General features: G+C 44.3%; 2 protein-coding genes across 2 annotated transcripts in view; one reads left to right on the top strand and one right to left on the bottom strand.

Annotated features, from left to right (window-relative positions):
• LOC120065920 (early endosome antigen 1-like) overlaps nucleotides 1-10,271 on the top strand; it is a 39,909-nt gene extending 29,638 nt beyond the window's left edge. The window contains exons 15-27 of the mRNA XM_039016963.1: nucleotides 684-839; nucleotides 1,055-1,194; nucleotides 1,452-1,782; nucleotides 2,112-2,213; nucleotides 2,437-2,631; nucleotides 2,705-2,887; nucleotides 3,300-3,485; nucleotides 3,811-3,942; nucleotides 4,165-4,350; nucleotides 4,670-4,908; nucleotides 5,488-5,608; nucleotides 6,085-6,183; nucleotides 6,455-10,271. Coding sequence (XP_038872891.1) covers nucleotides 684-839; nucleotides 1,055-1,194; nucleotides 1,452-1,782; nucleotides 2,112-2,213; nucleotides 2,437-2,631; nucleotides 2,705-2,887; nucleotides 3,300-3,485; nucleotides 3,811-3,942; nucleotides 4,165-4,350; nucleotides 4,670-4,908; nucleotides 5,488-5,608; nucleotides 6,085-6,183; nucleotides 6,455-6,577 — 2,193 coding nt within the window. The 3' untranslated portion in view covers nucleotides 6,578-10,271. The remainder of the gene's footprint in view (nucleotides 1-683; nucleotides 840-1,054; nucleotides 1,195-1,451; nucleotides 1,783-2,111; nucleotides 2,214-2,436; nucleotides 2,632-2,704; nucleotides 2,888-3,299; nucleotides 3,486-3,810; nucleotides 3,943-4,164; nucleotides 4,351-4,669; nucleotides 4,909-5,487; nucleotides 5,609-6,084; nucleotides 6,184-6,454) is intronic.
• Nucleotides 10,272-13,253: 2,982 nt separating this feature from the next.
• Nucleotides 13,254-21,150, bottom strand: part of LOC120066750 (pleckstrin homology domain-containing family G member 7-like) — a 40,861-nt gene continuing 32,964 nt past the window's right edge. The window contains exons 16-17 of the mRNA XM_039018218.1: nucleotides 15,009-15,106; nucleotides 13,254-14,116 (exon numbers count right to left, since the gene is read on the bottom strand). Coding sequence (XP_038874146.1) covers nucleotides 14,003-14,116; nucleotides 15,009-15,106 — 212 coding nt within the window. The 3' untranslated portion in view covers nucleotides 13,254-14,002. The remainder of the gene's footprint in view (nucleotides 14,117-15,008; nucleotides 15,107-21,150) is intronic.

Raw genomic sequence — 21,150 nt, 5'->3', positions numbered from 1 at the left:
TAAGGCGAACACCGCCATGCTTAGTTTTGCCCAACCTAGATCGAGGCACAGACATGGTCTCAAGGGTGATAGCTGAGCTGACTACACTGACTGTGCTAGTGGCAGACTCCACTAAGCTGGCAGGCTGGCTATCTCATTGTGGAGCTAGGGGAGTTAGAGCCCTGTCTATGTTCGTAGACAAGATGAGAGCATCCCTCCAGCTAGGATGGATTCCGTCACTCCTCAGCAGGCCAGGCTTGGTCCTGTTTGTGGGTGAGTCCCAGAATTTGTAGATAATTGGCCCTCTATATTTTGGGAGGGGCAGAAAACAGTTTTCAACCAGCGATTGAGTTGTGAGACTCTGCTGTTGAGCTCATCACTCCCCCTAACTGGGAGGGCGCCAGAGACAATTACACGATGCCGGCACATCTTTCTAGCTGATTTACACGCTGAAGCTATGTTGCACTTGGTGACCTCTGACCTTTTCATTCTAACATCGTTGGTGCCGACATGGATAACAATATCCCTCCCTCGAAGTAATCACTGATTAGACATGACAGTACAGGGCAAAGTCATGAGATGAGCCCTTGTGTTCACATGTCCAATCATATCTAGTCAATGATTACGTCAAGGAAGGAAGTAAGCTTGGAAGGATGCACTTTTAGAGAATTCCTAGTAATGCCTCATCTCTCCTGTCCTTATAGGAGCTGAATAAGAGCCAGGCGTGTGTAGAGGAGCAGGGCCGGAGGCTGCAAGAGAGACATGAGCAGTGTGGCCAGCTGGATGCCAGTTTGAAGGAGGTCAAAGACAAACTACTGACCTCAGAACAGTGCATAGAGCAGCTGGAGGGACGGGCCAAGGTCAGTTACATGCACGCGCTTACACGTGCACACGTGGAGTTCCTGGGGGAGGCACTGTGTGTATTACCTTTACATATTTCATACATTTTTGCGTGCAGATTTTAGTTTCTTATGATATGAACAGGGTTTTAGCTCATACACACATCTTGGTATCAGGGTTGCAGTAGAGACTGGGAGTCACTGTGATGTCTCTGAAATGTCCGTGTGTGTGACAGAAAGCGGAAGCGGAGGGGGTGGAGCTGAGGGCGGCCAGGGAGCAGGCTCAGCAGGAAGTGCAGAAGCTCCAGAAGCAGGGGTCAGAGGTCACGGGAGAGCTGAAGGAGCTGGGTCGCCTATTAGAGACTGAGAAGGCCGGGTAAGAACTAAGTAGACCTTTCTGATGCTGTCGCAGTCAGGTTACCATTCCGACGGACACAATGACAAGGTCAAAGTTCAACATACCATCTCTCGTCAACAAGGAAAATGACCATTGCAGCGACAGTCTATAGGCAGTTCACCTGAATATAAATTAAGTATGGTTCTGGCTACTGACAATAAACCAAGCTTATTTCATTTTTGTTGGTCATTGATCCACATCCAGTATTCTTTGTGACTGGTCTCTGCTTCTCTCAGGGCTGCTGTGTTACAGGAGGAGCTGAAGAGAAAGACGGACTCCCTGAGCGACACGCGGCAGCAGCTGGAGCGCTGTGAGCAGGAGAAGACCTCCCTCCAGGCCAGCCTGGACAAGCTAGCCCAGGAGGGGCAGGTGCGGCAGGCAGAGCTGGACAGAAAAGCCCAGGGCTTGGCTGGAGACCTCCAGAAGGCCATGCAGGAGAAGGAGGCCCAGTGGAAAGAGCTGGCAGCGGCCAACGACGGTCTGGCTAAAGCCTCCAAGGCCCTGAAGGAGAGCCAGAGCCAATTGGACAAGGAGAGGAAGAGCAGCAAGATAGTCTTGGAGGAGAAGGTGGGTTTAGTGTGGTGTAGCGTGGTTGACCTCCATGTGGGAGGTACAGACTGCAACATGAAGGAGTCCGGTAGCTTCTTGGGCCCGTATTCATTAAGGGTCCCAGAGTGGGAATGCTCATCTAGGATCAGTTTTGCCTTTTAGATCAAAATGAATAAGATTGCATGGGACAGGGGGGACCGGATCGTAGATCAGCACTCCTACTCTGAGACCCTTTATGAATAGGGGCGCTGTTTTTCTCAAATTGGTGTTGGTGTCAGTATTATCACCAAAAGTATATTAGTCTAGACTAGGTCAAATCCAACAGTACATATGGGAAAATGTTTCAGGAGAAGTCCCAGGAGATGGCCAGACAGGAGCTGCTGAAGGCCACAGAGGCCACCACCAAGGAGATGGCAGAGGTCAAAGGGGAACTGGAGAAGATCAGAGAGGTAAGCAGCCCATAGACATGAATACAGGGTCCTATTCATTAGGAACTAAATGAAAAGAAAAAAAAAACTGAATGAAACAAGGAGGGACTACCTGAATTTGTCCAATATGAAACACACTAAATATTTTTGCTATGGTGTGCCCTAATGAACACGACCCAGATACCTTACAAGGCCTGATTGTCCGTGCTCTGACAAAAGGTTTCATTTTGTGTCTGACTGGCAGGCAGAGAAAGGGTTGAAGATGCAGCTGACTGTATTAACAGAGCAGCACACCGAGACCCAGGATGCCCTGAAAGAGAAGGAGAAGGGGGTGCAGCAGCTGCAGAGACAGCTGAAGACAGCCCAGGGGTCCTTCAACCAGGAAAATAAGAAACTGGAGAGCCAAGTGAGCGAGCTGCAAGGAGCACATGCCAGGAAGGTAAGAAGACACACACACACACACACTTAATTCCATGTATCTCCATGTTTTGGACTAAATGTGTGTATTCCAGGCTGAGGAGGAGGGTCGTCTAAAGGAGCAGGTGTCAGGCCTGGGCCAGGAGCTGAGTTCTGAGAGGACCAGAACAACTGAGCTGCAGAAGGCCCTAGAGCAGAGTCAGGAGGGACTGGCCAAGATGCAGTCTGACTACTACGGCAAGGAATCAGAGGTGTCATCTCTCAGACAGGACCTCGCGGTGAGTGGGAGAACATGCAGGCATATAAATGGAATTACTATATTTCTATGGATGCAGGACAGGGTCAATGGCAGTTGGACAATAATATTAATTGTATGAGGAGAGACATTTTGTGCGAGTGAAGAATATATGTGAGAAGACCAAGGTAGTTCAATGGAGATACCAGAATCAGACCGCATGGAAATATTGATCATCAACATCAGACTAGTGTCTGCCTAACCAATTACCAGGACACCATAGGTGTAGGATCATGCAAATCATAGTTTTTTAAACTTATTACAAAATGCTAATCCAATTTGAAAGTATGGAATGCACACACACCTCTCAAGTATGTGACTTGAGCCTGTTGGCTGTGTGTTTGTATGAACCGTGTGCTGTATGTGACCCATGCCTGTGTGTATACTCTATCCAGGCGTCTGAGGAGAGGCTGACCCTGTGCCAGGAGGAGTTGGCTGCTAACCGGACCCAGCTGACTGGTCTTGAGGGGCAGGTCCAGGAAGTGGAGGCTGCCCGGGCCTCCCTGAAGCAGGAGCTTGCCAAACGGGACCAGAGGCTGGGCCAGCAGGAGACAGCCCTTAAAGAGCTGCAGGAACATCAGGTCAGACCCAGGATCGTGTTCAAACAGCATCTGAGTTTCCGGTCCAGATAATCGTGTTCATTATGATCTAAAAGGCTAAACTAATCCTTGATAAGAGCCAGGAGCGAAGACTCCGACTGTATGTCTGACTGGGGGGTGTCCCGATTGGATTTGTGTAATGAATCTCTTGTTATAGTTGTTGTAAATCTTGTTCCAACCCATAGTCAGAGTGTCATGATATTTGGGGACTTTGATCCATCTCAGACCTGGTCTCCTTCCCTAATGGGACTTAGGATGTGAGTTGTATGGTTGCTCTCCTCATGCTGTAACCCCCTCCCCCACACAGGGTGTGACCCAGGAGGAGCTGCAGAAGGAGAGGCGCAGAGTGAAGGAGCTGAGCCAGACTAAGGCTGCCCTGGAGAAGGACACAACCAGACTGGGTTCTGAGCTGAAGGCACTCGGGGAGAGGAGTGAGAAGGTGAGACTCTCCTTATCCAGAGATTTACAAGGGGTCCATTGAGTGGAAGATGGAGGGGTTGATTCGGAATTGAACCAACTGAATCCCATATCAATCCCTATCCCCTAGGTACTACTGTAGATCTGAGATGATTGGATAGGTGTCAGCTAAATTTAGACAATTCCATCATATTGCTTACACCTATCCACCACCCCCCCTCATCCCTTTTCTTCTCCCCCCCAGGAGTTGAGGGAGCTTGGGGAGGCCAAGCAGTTGTTGATCCAGCAGAAGCTGGAGGTGCAGGGCCATGTGGAGGAGGTGCAGGCAGCCCTGGAGCAGGAGAAGACCCTGCACCAGGCCACCAGGGACGGTGTTACCCAGAGAGAGGAGAAGTCTCAGGTGGAGACCCAGGAGGTCCAGGCCCAGCTGGTACGCTTAGTTGTTTACCTGCCTACTAACGTTCCAGAGGGCATCAACACTTATTAAAGGAGCTACATGTGATGTTTGACATTTAAGTGCTATTTGCTGGTGGAACACCTCCAGTGTTTTTAAATGCTGTGTTTTGTAGACACCATGCAGGCTCTTTTTGTAATTTGCTGTGTTTCAGTAAGGTGTGGTGGTGTCTTTTAGGTATCATCACTCAGATGTTTTGTATGTCTCCTGTAGGTGTGGCTTTTCTCCTCTAAACTTCTAAATACCTTGTCATCTCTTTCCCCCTTCCTCCTCCCCATCTCCCACCCCTCCCCAGGCGTCAGAACGTAAAGTCCGGGAGGAGCAGGCGAAGCGGGGAGAGGAGACAGAGGCGCGGCTGGGCCTGCAGGTGACGGCGCTCAACGAGAATGTGGCCACGCTGAAGAGGGAGTGGCAGGGCAGCCAGCGGCGCTCTGGCGAACTGGAGAAGCAGACTGATGAACTGCGGGGTGAGATCGCTGTGCTCGAGGCCACCGTGCAGAACAACCAGGACGAGAGGCGCGCGCTTCTGGAGAGGTGAGGGTGTGAAGTTGTCTTCAGAATTGCTACCGCTAATGTCGTGGTTTTACCAGAAACTATAATGTAGCTAGGAATCACCTAGATCTCCCCTCATGGATGTCTTTCAAATCAAAATGTATTTGTCACATGCTTCGTAAACAGTAAAATGCTTCCTTACGAACCGGACCCTTCCCAAACAGCATGCAAAAGAGCACATTGGCTGATAGCCTATCCAGCAAGGTGTCAGAGAGAACTGATTTCCAGTAGTTTTGTTAGCTTAAAATAACACAACAACTAGGTTCCAGTTTAATAATGTTTACTTCACCTTATTTCCACGGTACATGGTTGCCATTGCGCTCAGGCCCGGTCCATCCACAGTGAGACAACCGCGCAGGCGTACTAATAACAGAGGGTTAGCATCATAGTAACAGAACTGTTGGGATACTTAAAACATGTACGTAACAGTTTGGTCTGTAATGCAGCAGATGATGGGTTGGAGGTGGTTAGTGATTTTAAAGTTGTTTTCTCTCTTTCTCTCTCCTCTTATGGTAGCTTTTAGCCTTTCACCATTGTGACTGTGTAATGGCTGTGTTTCAGGTGTGTGAAGGGTGAGAGGGAGATGGAGAAACTGCAGTCCAAAGTGGTGGAGATGCGTAGAAAACTGGATGATACAACCGCTGCCATGCAGGAGCTGGGCAGAGAAAACCAGTCACTACAGGTAACAATGCAAGATAGATAACGCCATGTTAGACACGTGTATTATGACTTCAGTTGCATCGTTCTATGTGACCTGTAGCTGAACTAGACAATACAACACAGTACACATACACCAGTCTACATGTATTTTATTAGGATCCCCATTAGTCGTTGCCAAGGCAGCAGCTACTCTTCCTGGGGTCCAAATGTATTAGACCCAACAGAGTCCACAGCCGTGGAGCCACTAGTCTGACGACCCATTATTACATAATTTACTAATCTCATTTAATTGTCGAGCCGTGGACATGTCAAAATATCCCGCACAGCTCTGCTGGTTAGAACTCTTTAGGACTTGTTTAATGGGCACTTAAAGTCAATAGAGCTGTGTGTGTTAGTGTGTACATGCCTGTTTGTATAGGTGCAGACGTGCAGTGGAGCTGGTTTTCCAGTGTGAATGTATATGGTTTAACCCCTCTCTCTCCCTGTCCCCATCTGTAGATAAAGCAGTCACAGTCTCTTACCAGGAAGTGGGCGGAGGACCACGAGGTACAGAACTGCATGGCCTGTGGGAAGGGCTTCTCTCTCGCCATCAGGAAAGTGAGTTGTTGCATGTCGGTCTGTTCATCTGGGTCGTGTACATGCTCAGAAAACCTTTTCAAATGTTTTGCAATGGAAAATGTGTGTTATTTTTCAAGTTCAGGTAGTTTCAGTCCATCTTCTTCTGTTTGGTTCCTAATGAACACGACCATGGTGAAGGAGGTGCCGCAAAGGAGTTGTAAAAAGTGTTATATCATCAGGACAGTCAGGCTGTCCTGCCCATCTTCCTAACTGACTCTGTCTCTCTACTATCTCCCATACCCCCCCACAGCACCACTGCAGACACTGTGGCAACATCTTCTGTGCAGAGTGCTCTGCCAAGAACGCTCTCACACCCTCCTCCAAGAAGCCTGTGCGGGTGTGTGAGACGTGCTTCGAAGATCTCCAGGGTTGACACCTCTCTCTCTCGGCCTCCTGGCCCCTCCAGTGACGGCATGTCTCATCGTTTCCTACGTGACCATTCTTACAAACTGACTCAGAAATCAACACCTGTCTCTCTGACTTCATGGACCATTGGAACCAATCAGACCTACTGTGCTTTGGAGAGAAGGTACCTGGTGATTGGATGGGAGTGCAGAAGAAGAGGCCACAGTCACTGAATGGGCCAGGGCCAGTGGTCTTAGTAAGGGGGTTAGCTGGGGTATCGGTGTCACACTAGATGGGAATATGATGGAAGAAGCACAGCAGACATGCTAGAGCTATGGGATGGGATGGGCCAAATCTGTATATTGCCTTTGCCACTTATGAGGCCGGCTGGTTGGTCAGAGAGTGGTAACGGAATAAGCTCAACAGCACTATCCATCTTTACTCTACATGTCTAGCTTGGATGGTGGCCATCTTGGTTTGGCATCGTTAGCATCTTTTAACGTTTAGGAAGACGAGGCGGTTGACTAAGTATACGTTGGGTCTAGAAGTGTTGTGAAGGCAGGTGGAAGAAAGGGGTTAAGTACCGAACGGGTTAAGTTGTTATAACAAAAGGATATAGAGTTATGTTAAAGGGTTGAAAGCAGTGGTTCTGTTTGTTTTAGGATAAGTATTTTGTTAATGACCAAAGAATGTCCATCTGGAGTAGTCCAAATGTCCTGAGATGGTAGGATATTAGGTAAAATGGAAAGCTTGGATTTTTCTTTACCTTCATTTTTTCTCAATTACTTTTTAAATCTAGCTGAAAGCTTTGAGTTTTTTACTTTTAAGGTGCTACATTTTTATCATAAATTCAGACATGCTTGAACATGGCTGGCATTTATAATGTACATCAGATATTTTTTTTGCAATGCTGCTCATTTTCCTACTAAACGTAATGAAGACTTTGTTTTGCACCGTCGTTGATCTCTTGCAAACAACAAATGTAAACAACTACTTGTGGTGGTGATTTTTGTCATTGATTGCAGATGTGATCCACGTGGTTGCGTGTGGTGTTTTCTGTCACCTGTATCCCATTCAACATCATGACTACTTACTGCAGGAGCTGTGTATGCTCTGCTTTGAAGCAATAACTGTCTGCGTGGATCTTTTGTGTGTGTGTGTGGTGTTTTAGGATTGATGTGTGTGTGTGTAGTGTGGCAGTGTTGTCTGTCTGTACAGCACCTCTACAGTGGTTTTCAACCTTTGGTCCATGGACCACCAGGGTACTGTGTTATTTAATTTTTATTATATATTTCTTTCTATAATAATAGTTGGGACTATTTAAAGGGGGGCTGAACTTCCTGATTTAGCCTCGGTTTCAGTTCTCCTCATAAGGAAATGCAACTGAGAATAAGATTTGTGTCTTGGAGGTGTGCTTTGATGTGTCTCGTGTGTGTGTTCGAACGTGGGAAGCCTTTGTACTTTCACTATGCCTAAACAGTACACAGTTATAGTCACTCACCCTTCTAGATGACTTGAAACAGTCTAACCAGGTCTTATGGCCTAGACTAGCTAGCAAGCTAGCCAACTTCTTCGCCAATTAGCTTCAGCCGGCCGCTGTGCGACCATGGAAAAGTTGGTTTGACTTTGGATAGCCCATCTGTGGGGCTAGTTATGGACCGTCAATAAATTACACAATGTAAATGGGACAATATTTTCATGTTGCACATCTTTTAGTTGTCTCATTAAAAGCTTTCAATATTTTTGTTTATGAATTTCTACAATTTTAAGTTGGTTTTAGGTTTTCAATTAATTGAAATTTGGAAATATATATATATATTTTTTTACGTTGTCTCATGTACATTGTGTAATTTGCTGACTCGCGAATGGTGGGCCTCGAGCTTTTGGTGGTCCCCGAAACGGAGAAAGTTGGGAACCGCTGCTCTATAGTATGCATGGTGGCTGTTAAAACCTTCACTCTACGACACTTGGACGTGTCAATGTTGATTTACGCTAACTGCAAACTCTTTACCACCAGTCAAATAGAACTGATAACACTGTAAAAAATGTCATCCTCGTTCAAGTATTTTTATTTTCTTGCTGACAAGCTCTTAATACTGATTTGAACTGCTCCTGCATTGTCTGGTCAATCCACAGTAAATGATTGTATTAAGAGTTTGTGTGGAGTGGTTAGCTGTCTGGGTTCTGGTTTGCTGTCTGGCTAGCAATCTGCCTGTGTCCGGCAAGCTGTCTTTTGGCAGACTGAACATCCTTTACTCTCTCTATAACAGTCCTTCCTCTACTCTGGGTTCCAGAGAATATATATGCCATTTAGCAGACGCTTTTCCAAAGCAACTTAATGATTTGTGCACATATTTTACGTATATGGGTGGTCCTGGGAATCGAACCCACTACCCTGGTGTTACAAGCGACATGCTCTACCAACTCAGCTACAAATGACCACCCAGAAAGTAATTCTCAAACACATGGCTTTGTACCAGGTCACTTTGATCAAGTAGTCTCATGTGTTAGTATCCATCTCTGCATTACATTGGTTTTGTTTCGTCTACCTCAGATTGGCACAGGCATATAAATAGTACTATGGTTAACCTGAAAGATCATGAAAGTATTCTTTCTCTGCTGGCCTGTCCATACAGGTCAAGTTCCCCAGCTTGCGATGGGTGTCGTTAAGTGTTGTCACTAAGGCCAAGAGGTTGGCGGTTTAGGCTTCACCGCTTTTATCATACTCTGGGTTAAGAGCCCACACATCAGATAGTGTTGGCTAGTTTTAGAGTCCCAACCTCTCTCTCTCAGTGCCATGGTGTCACTCCCTGAGGAAGCCACAAGTATTGCCCCACTAACTATCACCCCATTCCACCCCTACAGTTGAGCGATGGTCACCAACCCTGGTTGTGGAGAGAGCTACAAGGTGTGCAGGCTTTTGTTCCATCTCAGCACTAGCATCATTAAGACATGAATTAGTTGAAACTGTTGTTTCAGTGCTCGGCTGACACAAATGCCCCCCCTTCCCCCCGTAGGGTTTACCATCTTACTGTATGACATTATCACACACTAATACCTGGCTGTTGTATTATCTTTGTAAAATGGTATTTTCTTATGGAGGAAAATGAAGGAGAGAAAAAGTATGTTAAATAACACTTGTAATGTAAAAGAAAAATCCATAATTGTCTTACTGAATTCATTTTAGTGAATGGTACTACTACACTAATTAATCTGTCTTGTTTCACGTGGATGTCGGTCGTCGTCGTGCATGATGTATCGATTGGCTTTATAGTTCACATTCTTCTTTCTCCACTTTGGAGGATATCATGGTCCTGTTCGTATACTTTAGGAATGTCTTTACTCATTTTCTTCAGGTAAGCACAGATCTGTAAGTGGATGGATAGGTGAAAACAAGGTTATGACCCTTTCACTTCCACCTATCCAATCAATTGAGATCTGTGACTACTTCAAGGAAGGTAGGAAGGATGCATTTCTGGAGTATTGTAACAGGGGCCCATATGTAGTGGTTGTGCCTTAAGTCAACGTCTTGTTTGTCAGGCTCCCTGTCACAGTGACATTCGGGAACCCTGTCTTAGAACACTGCCACCACACAGACTGTCTGTCACGGACTACAGTTCAGGTCGGAAGTTTACATACACCTTAGCCAAATACATTTAAACTGAGTTTTTTTTCTCACAATTCCTGACATTTAATCTGAGTAAAAATTCCCTGTCTTAGGTCAGTTAGGATCACCACTTTATTTTAAGAATGTGAAATGTCAGAATAATAGTAGAGAGAATTATTTATTTCAGAGTTTTATTTCTTTCATCACATTCCCAGTGGGTCAGAAGTTTACATACACTCAATTAGTATTTGGTAGCATTGCCTTTAAATTGTTTAACTTGGACCAAATGTTTCGGGTACCCTTCCGCAAGCTGCCCACAATAGGTTGGGTGAATTTTGGTCTATTCCTCCTGACAGAGCTGGTGTAACTGAGTCAGGTTTGTAGGCCTCCTTGCGCACACACTTTTTCAGTTCTGCCCACACATTTTCTATAGGATTGAGGTCAGGGCTTTGTGACCAAGCTTTAACTTCCTGACTGATGTCTTGAGATGTTGCTTCAATATATCCACATACTTTTCCTACCTTATGATGCCATCTATTTTGTGAAGTGCACCAGTCCCTCCTGCAGCAAAGCACCCCCACAACATGATGCTGCCACCCTCGTGCTTCACGGTTGGGATGGTGTTCTTTCGCTTGCAAGCCTCCCCCTTTTTCCTCCAAACATAACGATGGTCATTATGGCCAAACAGTTCTATTTTTGTTTCATCCGCCCAGAGGACATTTCTCCAAAAAGTACCATCTTTGTCCCCATGTGCAGTTGCAAACTGTAGTCTGGCTTTTTTATGGCGGTTTTGGAGCAGTGGCTTCTTCCTTGCTGAGCAGCCTTTCAGTTTGTCGATATAGGACTTGTTTTACAGTGGATATAGATACTTTTGTACCTGTTTCCTCCAGCATCTTCACAAGGTCCTTTGCTGTTGTTCTGGGATTGATTTGCACTTTTCGCACCAAGGTACATTCATCTCTAGGAGACAGAACACGTCTCCTTCCTGAGAGGTATGACGGCTGCGTGGTCCCATGGTGTTTATACTTGCGTACTATTGTTTGTACAGATGAACGTGGTACCTTCAGGCGTTTGGAAATTGCTCCCAAGGATGAACCAGACTTGTGGATTTCAAAAAAAAAAAAAAATCTGAGATCTTGGCTGATTTTCTTTTGATTTTCCCATAATGTCAATCAAAAGGCACTGAGTTTGAAGGTAGGCCTTGAAATACATCCACAGGTACACCCCCAATTGACTCAAATGATGTCAATTAGCCTATCAGAAGCTTCTAAAGCCATTACACCATTTTCTGGAATTTTCCAAGCTGTTTAAAGGCACAGTCAACTTTATGTATGTAAACTTCTGACCCAGTGGAATAATCTGTCTGTAAACAATTGTTGGAAAAATTACTTGTGTCATGCAGAAAGTAGATATCCTAACCGACTTGCCAAAACTATAGTTTGTTAACAAGAAATTTGTGGAGTGGTTGAAAAACGAGTTTTACTGACTCCAACCTAAGTGTATGTTAACTTCTGACTTCAACTGTACCTGACTTTGAAGGAGGAACGTGTTGTGTGTGTGATGAAGGAAAGAAAGAATCATGATATTTTATGTCCAAGATGTACCATTTATTGTAAAAAAAAATCCATCATGATTAAGAGTAAATAAAACTAGTTGTTTCTATTTTCCTTGGTGGTCAGTGTCTGTTTATACCAGTGTGTTAAACCAGAGTATGTGTGATGTGTCATGTTTTGATACCCACTGGGATGATGATAATGACATACAGTGGGGAGAAGAAGTATTTGATACACTGCCGATTTTGCAGGTTTTCCTACTTACAAAGCATGTAGAGGTCTGTAATTTTTATCATAGGTACACTTCAACTGTGAGAGACGGAATCAAAAACAAAATCACATTGTATGATTTTTAAGTAATTCATTTGCATTTTATTGCATGACATAAGTATTTGATCACCTACCAACCAGTAAGAATTCCAGCTCTCACAGACCTGTTAGTTTTTCTTTAAGAAGCCCTCCTGTTCTCCACTCATTACCTGTATTAACTGCACCTGTTTGAACTCGTTACCTGTATAAAAGACACCTGTCCACACACTCAATCAAACAGACTCCAACCTCTCCACAATGGCCAAGACCAGAGAGCTGTGTAAGGACATCAGGGATAAAATTGTAGACCTGCACAAGGTTAGGATGGGCTACAGGACAATAGGCAAGCAGCTTGGTGAGAAGGCAACAACTGTTGGCGCAATTATTGGAAAATGGAAGAAGTTGAAGATGACGGTCAATCACCCTCGGTCTGGGACTCCATGCAAGATCTCACCTCGTGGGGCATCAATGATCATGAGGAAGGTGAGGGATCAGCCCAGAACTACACAGCAGGACCTGGTCAATGACCTGAAGAGAGCTGGGACCACAGTCTCAAAGAAAACCATTAACACACTACGCCGTCATGGATTAAAATCCTGCAGCGCACGCAAGGTCCCCCTGCTCAAGCCAGCGCATGTCCAGGCCCGTCTGAAGTTTGCCAATGACCATCTGGATGATCCAGAGGAGGAATGGGAGAAGTTCATGTGGTCTGATGAGACAAAAATAGAGCTTTTTGGTCTAAACTCCACTCGCCGTGTTTGGAGGAAGAAGAAGGATGAGTACAACCCCAAGAACACCATCCCAACCGTGAAGCATGGAGGTGGAAACATCATTCTTTGGGGATGCTTTTCTGCAAAGGGGACAGGACGACTGCACCGTATTGAGGGGAGGATGGATGGGGCCATGTATCGCGAGATCTTGGCCAACAACCTCCTTCCCTCAGTAAGAGCATTGAAGATGGGTCGTGGCTGGGTCTTCCAGCATGTGGGCCAAAATCCCTGCTGCAGTGTGTGCAAACCTGGTCAAGAACTACAGGAAACGTATGATCTCTGTAATTGCAAACAAAGGTTTCTGTACCAAATATTAAGTTCTGCTTTTCTGATGTATCAAATACTTATGTCATGCAATAAAATGCAAATTAATTACTTAAATCATACAATGTGATTTTCTGGATTTTTGTTTTAGATTCCGTCTCTCACAGTTGAAGTGTACCTATGATAAAAATGACAGACCTCTACATGCTTTGTAAGTAGGAAACGCTGCCGATTTTGCAGGTTATCAAATACTTGTTCTCCCCACTGTATGTCAGTTGTAGTCTTATTGTGATGTTATGACTGTATATGTTGTACTGTTCGCCACAGACACATTTCCACAGTTTACGTGAATGTGTACATGTGTTCTGAGCACACATCAGCAACGCAGAACAGTCATCTTCTCATTTTCAAAATTGTATTGTAATCTATTATGGTACCGCAATACACTTTCAAAGCAAACATTAATTTTACAAAAGTTATCCTGCTAGTATTTTACAAGGTGTTATGAGGGACCACAGTGCATGATACAGTTATAGTAATCCTTGTTTTAGCCAGAGTCTAGTGCAGTGTTCACCAACCCTGGTACTGGAGAGATCCATCATGTGTAGAGGTGTTTGTTCCAGCCCAGCACCAACTAATACACCTGATTCAACTAATCAAGGGTCTCAACAACTAGCCAGTAGCTAGTTTAAAAGCTCAATGAAGTGTATTTGTGCTGGTCAGTACTAATAGCCTGCACATCCCTTTCACACTACTGAGCCAAGTTGTACTGGGCTGGCCTGGTCACGCATCCACCGTCCACCTAGTTTCTGGAACTGCTGGAAAGGACAGTGTTAAAATAAAATATCAGAGCCACCTATGGTTCAGGACATATAGTGGGGGTCAGGCACCAGTAGCTGTCCAGAAGTGGTGTTTGTGGTCCTCTGTTCTAGTAGTGAAAGTGGGACTGCTCAAATCTGGGAGGACTCTAGCCACAGTGAGGAGCTCTTCACCCGGGGAGGCTGCTGGGAATCCAGTCTCAGCAGCGTCGCCACAGCACCCTCTATCTCCGACATCCACACCCTCTGAAAACACACACACATTTGTATTGTTATGGTTGATATTGTTGGTTTTTATCAGGGGCGCAAATTTGGTTTTAGAAGTGGGGGGACAACTTATTTTTTATCTGATAAACACTCCAAACAGCCTACCCGACCGCTCGGAGGAGTCTGCATGGTCCTAAAGCACATTGTCGCATTGTTTTGGATCACATTCCAATGATAAAACGGTGGGCCAAAATGCAATTTCAGAATGTGGGGGTTATATATTGTTGTTATTGTTCACCTTTCTTTCTACATTGTTTTGTACTTCCCTTTTAATCATGTAAAGTGTGTTGTGATGTTTGTAAAATGCACTTTAAATTAACTTAACTTGACACATTCAGGGTACCATAACAATACTCTGCTAACTCATGCCTATTAATGAAGGAAATTCCACCTAACCTAGACGTATCAGAGAGCAAGGTGACTCCAACAGTATTGGAATAAACGATCAGGACAGTGGGGGAAAAAAGTTACTTCTCTGCTAGTGTAGTCTAATGATGACTCAACACTAGCTGCAGTGAGTCACTTGATTTCTGGGGGAATAGCAATTAAAAATGTATAAACTTTGACTCTGCTATGAGAATATTGAGATGGGAGTTTCCTGCTATTGATAGATCCATGCCTTACATAAGATACCACTGTTATGTGGTATATCATGTTAAGTGATGCCCTGCGATGTTAGCAGGCTATTGTTATGCCAACGGAATGTTGCCAGTCACCATGGTACAATTATAAGCACCCAGCTACACATGAACAAGAAAATGGTATGCAATCCAATTCTCACTGTAAAAACACTGCTGTCCATACAGTGTTTTTGTTTGTTCTGCAACATGCACAGTGTGTTTAATGTCAAGTCAGACTGCTCTTATTGTACCTTGATGGCCTCGGTCGGAGCTTGTAGGATGAAGGCAGCGATACACTGCTGGTAGCGGTTCTGGTGCATGATGATGAAGGATTGGGGCAGCCCTGACGCTGAGAAGAGAAGGATGAAACATTCTTTAGTGCACACCGTTGAAAACGTAGCAAAAAAAATTTGCAACAGAAAATGAAAACAAGCATTTGTTGTTGGATAAGCTCAGTCGGTCCCTTCCTGTTTTGACCCATTTGCTTCCGTTTTGTTCATAAACGAGAACTGGTTTGTATTCATTAACGACACAGTAGTACAGAAAGTACTGAACAAACAACTCAAGACTGAGACTGTAATCAAATACAGATTACTAATCTGCTGTTTCGATCTGTATTTATTATGGATCCCCATTAGCTGCTGCCTACTTTACCTGGGGTCCAGCAAAATTAAGGCAGTTATACAATTTTAAAAACATAATACATTCACAGATTTCACAACACACTGTGTGCCCTCAGGCCCCTACTCCACCACTACCACATGTCTACAATACAAAATCCATGTGTACGTGTGTGTAGGGTTGCACATTTTGGGGAATATTCAGAGGTGGAAACTTTCCGTGGGAATTAACGGGAATATATGCAAATTAATATTAATACCATTTTTAAATGTAGATGTTTTTTGCATTGGATATATTTACCATATCATATGGAGACAGAAACAACAATTTACCATTTTACCCATAAGTAGACATAATTGCAATTGATTAAATCCTTCCAATAGAAAAAAATTGTTACAATTTGAACTTTAATTAAATGAGTCGACTCTTCACATGGGATGATTTCACTGAACAACAAAAAGGGAATATTGAATGATCCCCAATGATCCATCGCATCTCTCAAAAATGTTTTCAACATACATCTGTAAAATTATAGTCTAGAAACTAAAGCTTTGGTTGTCTTCCTCTCAGGCTTCCATGTCTTCTCCCTGGACCTCCTCAATGTCCACCTCTTGAACATTAGACTCTGAGGCCTCATCTTCACTGTCACTTTCATTGTCAGGCTCAAAACACCTCAAATTTGCCCGGATGGCCACCAATTTTTCAACCCTTGTATTGGTCAGCCTGTTGCATGCTTTGGGGTGTGTATTCCTAAACAAGGACCAGTTGCGCTCTGAGGCGGCTGATGTTGGTGAGATTTGGAGGATGATGGCGGCAACAGGGGAAAGAGCCTCAGACCCACAAAGTCCCTACCACCAGGTGGCTGATGAGATATGTTGGCATGACTGCCATATTGCATCTCCATCCCAAAGCCCTTGCTTGGAAGTGTACTTCGCCAGACTGCCAAGAACCTTGCCCTCCTCCAGGCCAAGGTGGCGAGACACGGTAGTGATGACACCATAGGCCTTGTTGATCTCTGCACCAGAAAGGATGCTCTTGCCAGCATACTTAGGGTCCAAAATGTACACTGGGCTTCAGGCAAAAGTCTTCACGCCTTTTGATGTATTTCAGAACTGTAGTTTCCTCTGCTTGGAGCAACGGTGAAGTGGGCAGTACGGATTTCTTCTCTTACATCTGCAAGCAGAGTCTGAACATCAGACAGGATGGCATTGTCTCCCTCAATCTGTGCAATGGCTACTGCTATAGGTTTCAGACTGCTTACCACTCTCTCCCAAAATACATCCTCCAGGGGGATCCTATTGATGGGGCTGTCCATATCAGCAGAGAGACTCCTTCCCCTCCAGGAGACTGTCAAACATGATGACAACACCACCCCAACGAGTGTTGCTGGGCAGCTTCAATGTGGTACTCTTATTCTTCTCACTTTGCTTGGTATGGTAGATTGTGGCTATAACTTGATGACCCTTCACATACCTAACCATTTCTTTGGCTCTCGTAGAGTGTATCCATTGTTTTCAGTGGCATGATGTCCTTGAGGAGCAGATTCAATGCATGAGCAGCACAGCCAATGGGTGTGATGTGAGGGTTGGACTCCTCCACTTTATACCAAGCAACCATCATGTTCGCAGAATTGTCTGCCACCAGTGCAAATACCTATACCTTCTGTGGTCCAAGGTCATTGATGACTGCCTTCAGCTCATCTTCAATGTAGAGACCGGTGTGTCTGTTGTCCCTTGTGTCTGTGCTCTTGTAGAATACTGGTTGGGGGGGTGGAGATTATGTAGTTAAATATTCCTTGCCCACAAACATTCGACCACCCATCAGAGATGATTGCAATACAGTCTGCTTTCTCTATGATTTGCTTGACCTTCACTTGAACTCTGCATCCAGCAAATGAGTAGATAAAGCATGTCTGGTTGGAGGGGTGTATGCTGGGTGAAGAACATTCAGAAATCTCTTCTAATACACATTGCTGTGATCATCAGAGGTGAACCAGTTGCATACACAGCTCGAGCAAGAAATTCATCAGCATTTCTCTGACTACGTTCCTCCATTGAGTCAAAAAAACAAATGGTTCCAGGAGGACCATGAGCTGTTGCTATCGATAAAGTGTCTGATTAATCCTTTTCACCTCGAATAGAAGTAGAGGGACTTTTGTCAGAGGTTTCTTGTTGTGAGCGCTGAGGGAACTTTATGCACTTGGCCAGATGATTCTGCCCCTTTCTTGCATTCTTCACATATGATTTGGCACAGTATTTGCAAAAGTACACAGCTTTTCCTTCTACATTAGTTGCAGTGAAATGTCTCCACACATCAGATAGTGCCCATGACATTTTCCTGTAAAGATTAGGAAAAAATGAGTAAAAAAAACACAAATACAATTCCATGTACAGATAAATAGTTAAGCAGTTAGATTAAACAACTCCTTTGTAAGATATTTTTTTTTAAATGAAACATGTATGGAAACAGGTGAATTAACACTCCTCAGTTAGCAAGCTAAAACCAACACGGTAGCAAAAACTAACTAGCAGAAATTGTTAACAAGTTAGAAATGATTTAAACACTCTGCTGTAGGCTACTATTTACTAGTTAACAAAAAATCATGTATGTCATATAAAATATATTCACCTCACCCAGTATTGTAATCAAAACTTACCAGAAAGCATGTAGTCCTTGGCTCAGACAGTGTAGTCGTGTGCCTTATGTATATCCCACAAAAAAGGTTCAGTGTTATAAGATAACTTTTTGATGAATTTAAGTAAAATTCCCCAAATTCCAGGGCTTAACTTCCCATGGAAAATTTCTGGAAAAATGCTGGAAATTTACCGGAAAGTTTCCGACCCTTTGCATCCCTACGTGTGTGCATAGTGCATATGTTATCGTGTGTGTATGCATGTGTCTATGCCTATGTTTGTGTTCCTTCACAGTCCATGCTGTTCTATAAGGTGTATTTTTATCTGTTACTTAGATCACATTTTACTGCTTGCATCAGTTACTTGATGTGGAATAGAGTTCCATGTCGTCATGGCTTTATGTAGTACTGTGCGCCTCCCATAGTCTGTTCTGGACCTGGGAACTGTGAAGAGACCTCTTGTGGCATGTCTTGTGGGGTATGCATGGGTATCCAAGCTGTGCACCGTAGTTCAACCCAACAGCTTGGTGCATTCAACATGTCAATACCTCTCATAAGTAGTGATGAAGTCAATCTCTCCTCCACTTTGAGCCAGGAAAGATTGACATGCATATTACTGATGTTAGCTCTCTTTGTACATCAAAGGGCCAGCTGTGCTGCCCTGTTCTGAGCCAATTGCAATTTTCCTAAGTCGCTTTTTTGTGGCACCTGACCACACGACTGAACAGTAGTCCAGGCGCGACAAACCTGGGGCCTGTAGGACCAACCTTGTTGATAGTGCTGTTAAGAAGGTAGAGCACCGCTTTATTATGGACAGACTTCTCCCCATCGTAGCTACTGTTCTATCAATATGTTTTGACCATGACAGTTTACAATCCAGGGTTACTCCAAGCAGTTTAGTCACCTCAATTTGCTCAATTTCCACATTATTTATTAAAATATTTAGTTGAGGTTTAGAGTTTAGTGAATGATTTGTCCCAAATACAATGCTTTTAGCTTTGGAAATAACTTATTCCTTGCCACCCTCTCTGAAACAAACTTCAGCTCTTTGTTAAGTGTTGTAATCATTTCAGTCGCTGTAGTAGCTGACGTGTATAGTGTTGAGTCATCCGCATACATAGACACACTGACTTTACTCAAGGTCAGTGGCATGTCGTTACTAAAGATTGAAATAAGTAGGGGGCCTAGACAGCTACCCTGGGGAATTCCTGATTCTACCTGGATTTTGTTGGAGAGGCTTCCATTAAAGAACACCCTCTGTGTTCTGTTAGGCAGGTAACTCTTTATCCACAATATAGCAAGGGGTGTAAAGCCATACCAAATCCGTTTTTCCAGCAGCAGACTATGATCGTTGATTGCACAATATATTTTTATCATAGGTTTGATTATTGATATCGAATCAGTATTTTATCAGTAAGTAAAGCAAGAGGTGTGAAACAAGTGACAAAGGGTGTGGGAATCCCTAGCCTAAATGTAATGGATTAGTAGATGTTTAATATGTCTGTTGAAAATCAATGTTTTAATCAGTGATGAGACGCTGGGAAAAATGAGATCCTGTTATAAGGTAGTTGATTATTTTGTACACACACACAGTTGAGAGGAGATTAAGCATTACATTTTACTGCTTTCACCCCGCTGTATCCTGTGAATATGACCAATAAAGTTTGATTTGAAACACACACTAAGGTAGACAAAAGCTGAGATGTTTGTGTGTGCTACTAGGACAGGTTGCCTTAAAAAAAACTGTGGTAGCTATATAAGTGATTGCTGGCCTTTTTTAACTCCTATACAGTGCCTTCGGAAAGTATTCAGACCCCTTGACTTTTTCTGCATTTTGTTACGTTACAGCTTTATTAAAAAATTGATTAAATAATCTCAGCAGTCTACACACAATACCTCATAATGAAAAACAGAAATACCTTATTTACATAAGTATTCAGATCCTTTGCTATGAGAATCAAATTGAGCTCAGGTGCATCCTGTTTCCATTGATCATCTTTGAGATGTTTCTACAACTTGATTGGAGTCCAACTGTGGTAAATTCAATTGATTCGGCATAATTTGGAAAGGCACACACCTGTCTATATAAGGTCCCACAGTTGACAGTGCATGTCAGAGCAAAAACCAAGCCATGAGGTCAAAGGAATTGTCCGTAGAGCTCAGAGACAGGATTGTGTCAAGGCATAGATCTGGGGAAGGGTACCAAAACATTTCTGCAGCATTGAAGGCCCCCAAGAACACAGTTGCCTCCATCATTCTTAAATGGAAGAAGTTTGGAACGACCAAGACTCTTCCTAGAGCTAGCCGCCCAGCCAAACTGAGCAATCGGGGGAGAAGGGCCTTGGTCAGGAAGGTGACCAAGAACCCGATGATCACTGACAGAGCTCTAGAGTTCCTCTGTGGAGATGGGAGAACCTTCCAGAAGGACAACCTTCTCTGCAGCACTCCACCAATCAGGTCTCCCAAGTGGCGCAGCTGTCTAAGGCACTGCATCTCAGTGCTAGAGGCATCACTACAGACCCTGGTTCGATTCCAGGCTGTATCAAAACCGGCCGTGATTGGGAGTCCCATAGGGCGGCGCACAATTGGCCCAGCATTGTCCGGGTTAGGGTTTGGCCGTGGTAGGCCAACATTGTAAATAAGAATTTGTTAACTGACTTGCCTAGTTAAATAAAGGTTAAATAAAAAATGTAAACATTATGGCCAGACAGAAGCCACTCCTCAGTAAAAGGCACCTAAAGACTCTCAGACCATGAGAAAAAAGATTTTCTTGTCTGATGAAACCAAGATTGAACCCTTTGGCCTGAATGCCAAGCGTCCCCTCTGGAGGAAACCTGGTACCATCCCTACGGTAAAGCACGGTAGTGGCAGAATCATGCTGTGGGGATGTTTTTCCCAGGGACTGGGAGACTAGTCGGGATCGAGGCAAAGATGAATGGAGCAAAGAGTCTTGTCCCATCGCTGCAACTCCCGTACGGACTCGGGAGAGGTGAAGGTCGAGAGCCGTGCGTCCTCTAAAACACAACCCAGCTGAGCCGCACTGCTTCTTGACACAATGCCAGCTTAACCCGGAAGCCAGCCGCACCAATGTGTAGGAGGAAACACCGTACACCTGGCGACCGTGTCAGCGTGCACTGTGC

The sequence above is a fragment of the Salvelinus namaycush genome, chromosome 21 (genome assembly GCF_016432855.1).
Source record: "Salvelinus namaycush isolate Seneca chromosome 21, SaNama_1.0, whole genome shotgun sequence".
Taxonomy (NCBI): domain Eukaryota; kingdom Metazoa; phylum Chordata; class Actinopteri; order Salmoniformes; family Salmonidae; genus Salvelinus; species Salvelinus namaycush.
The sequence above is the reverse complement of the archived record's forward strand: the minus strand, read 5'-3'. Positions and strand labels throughout refer to the sequence as shown.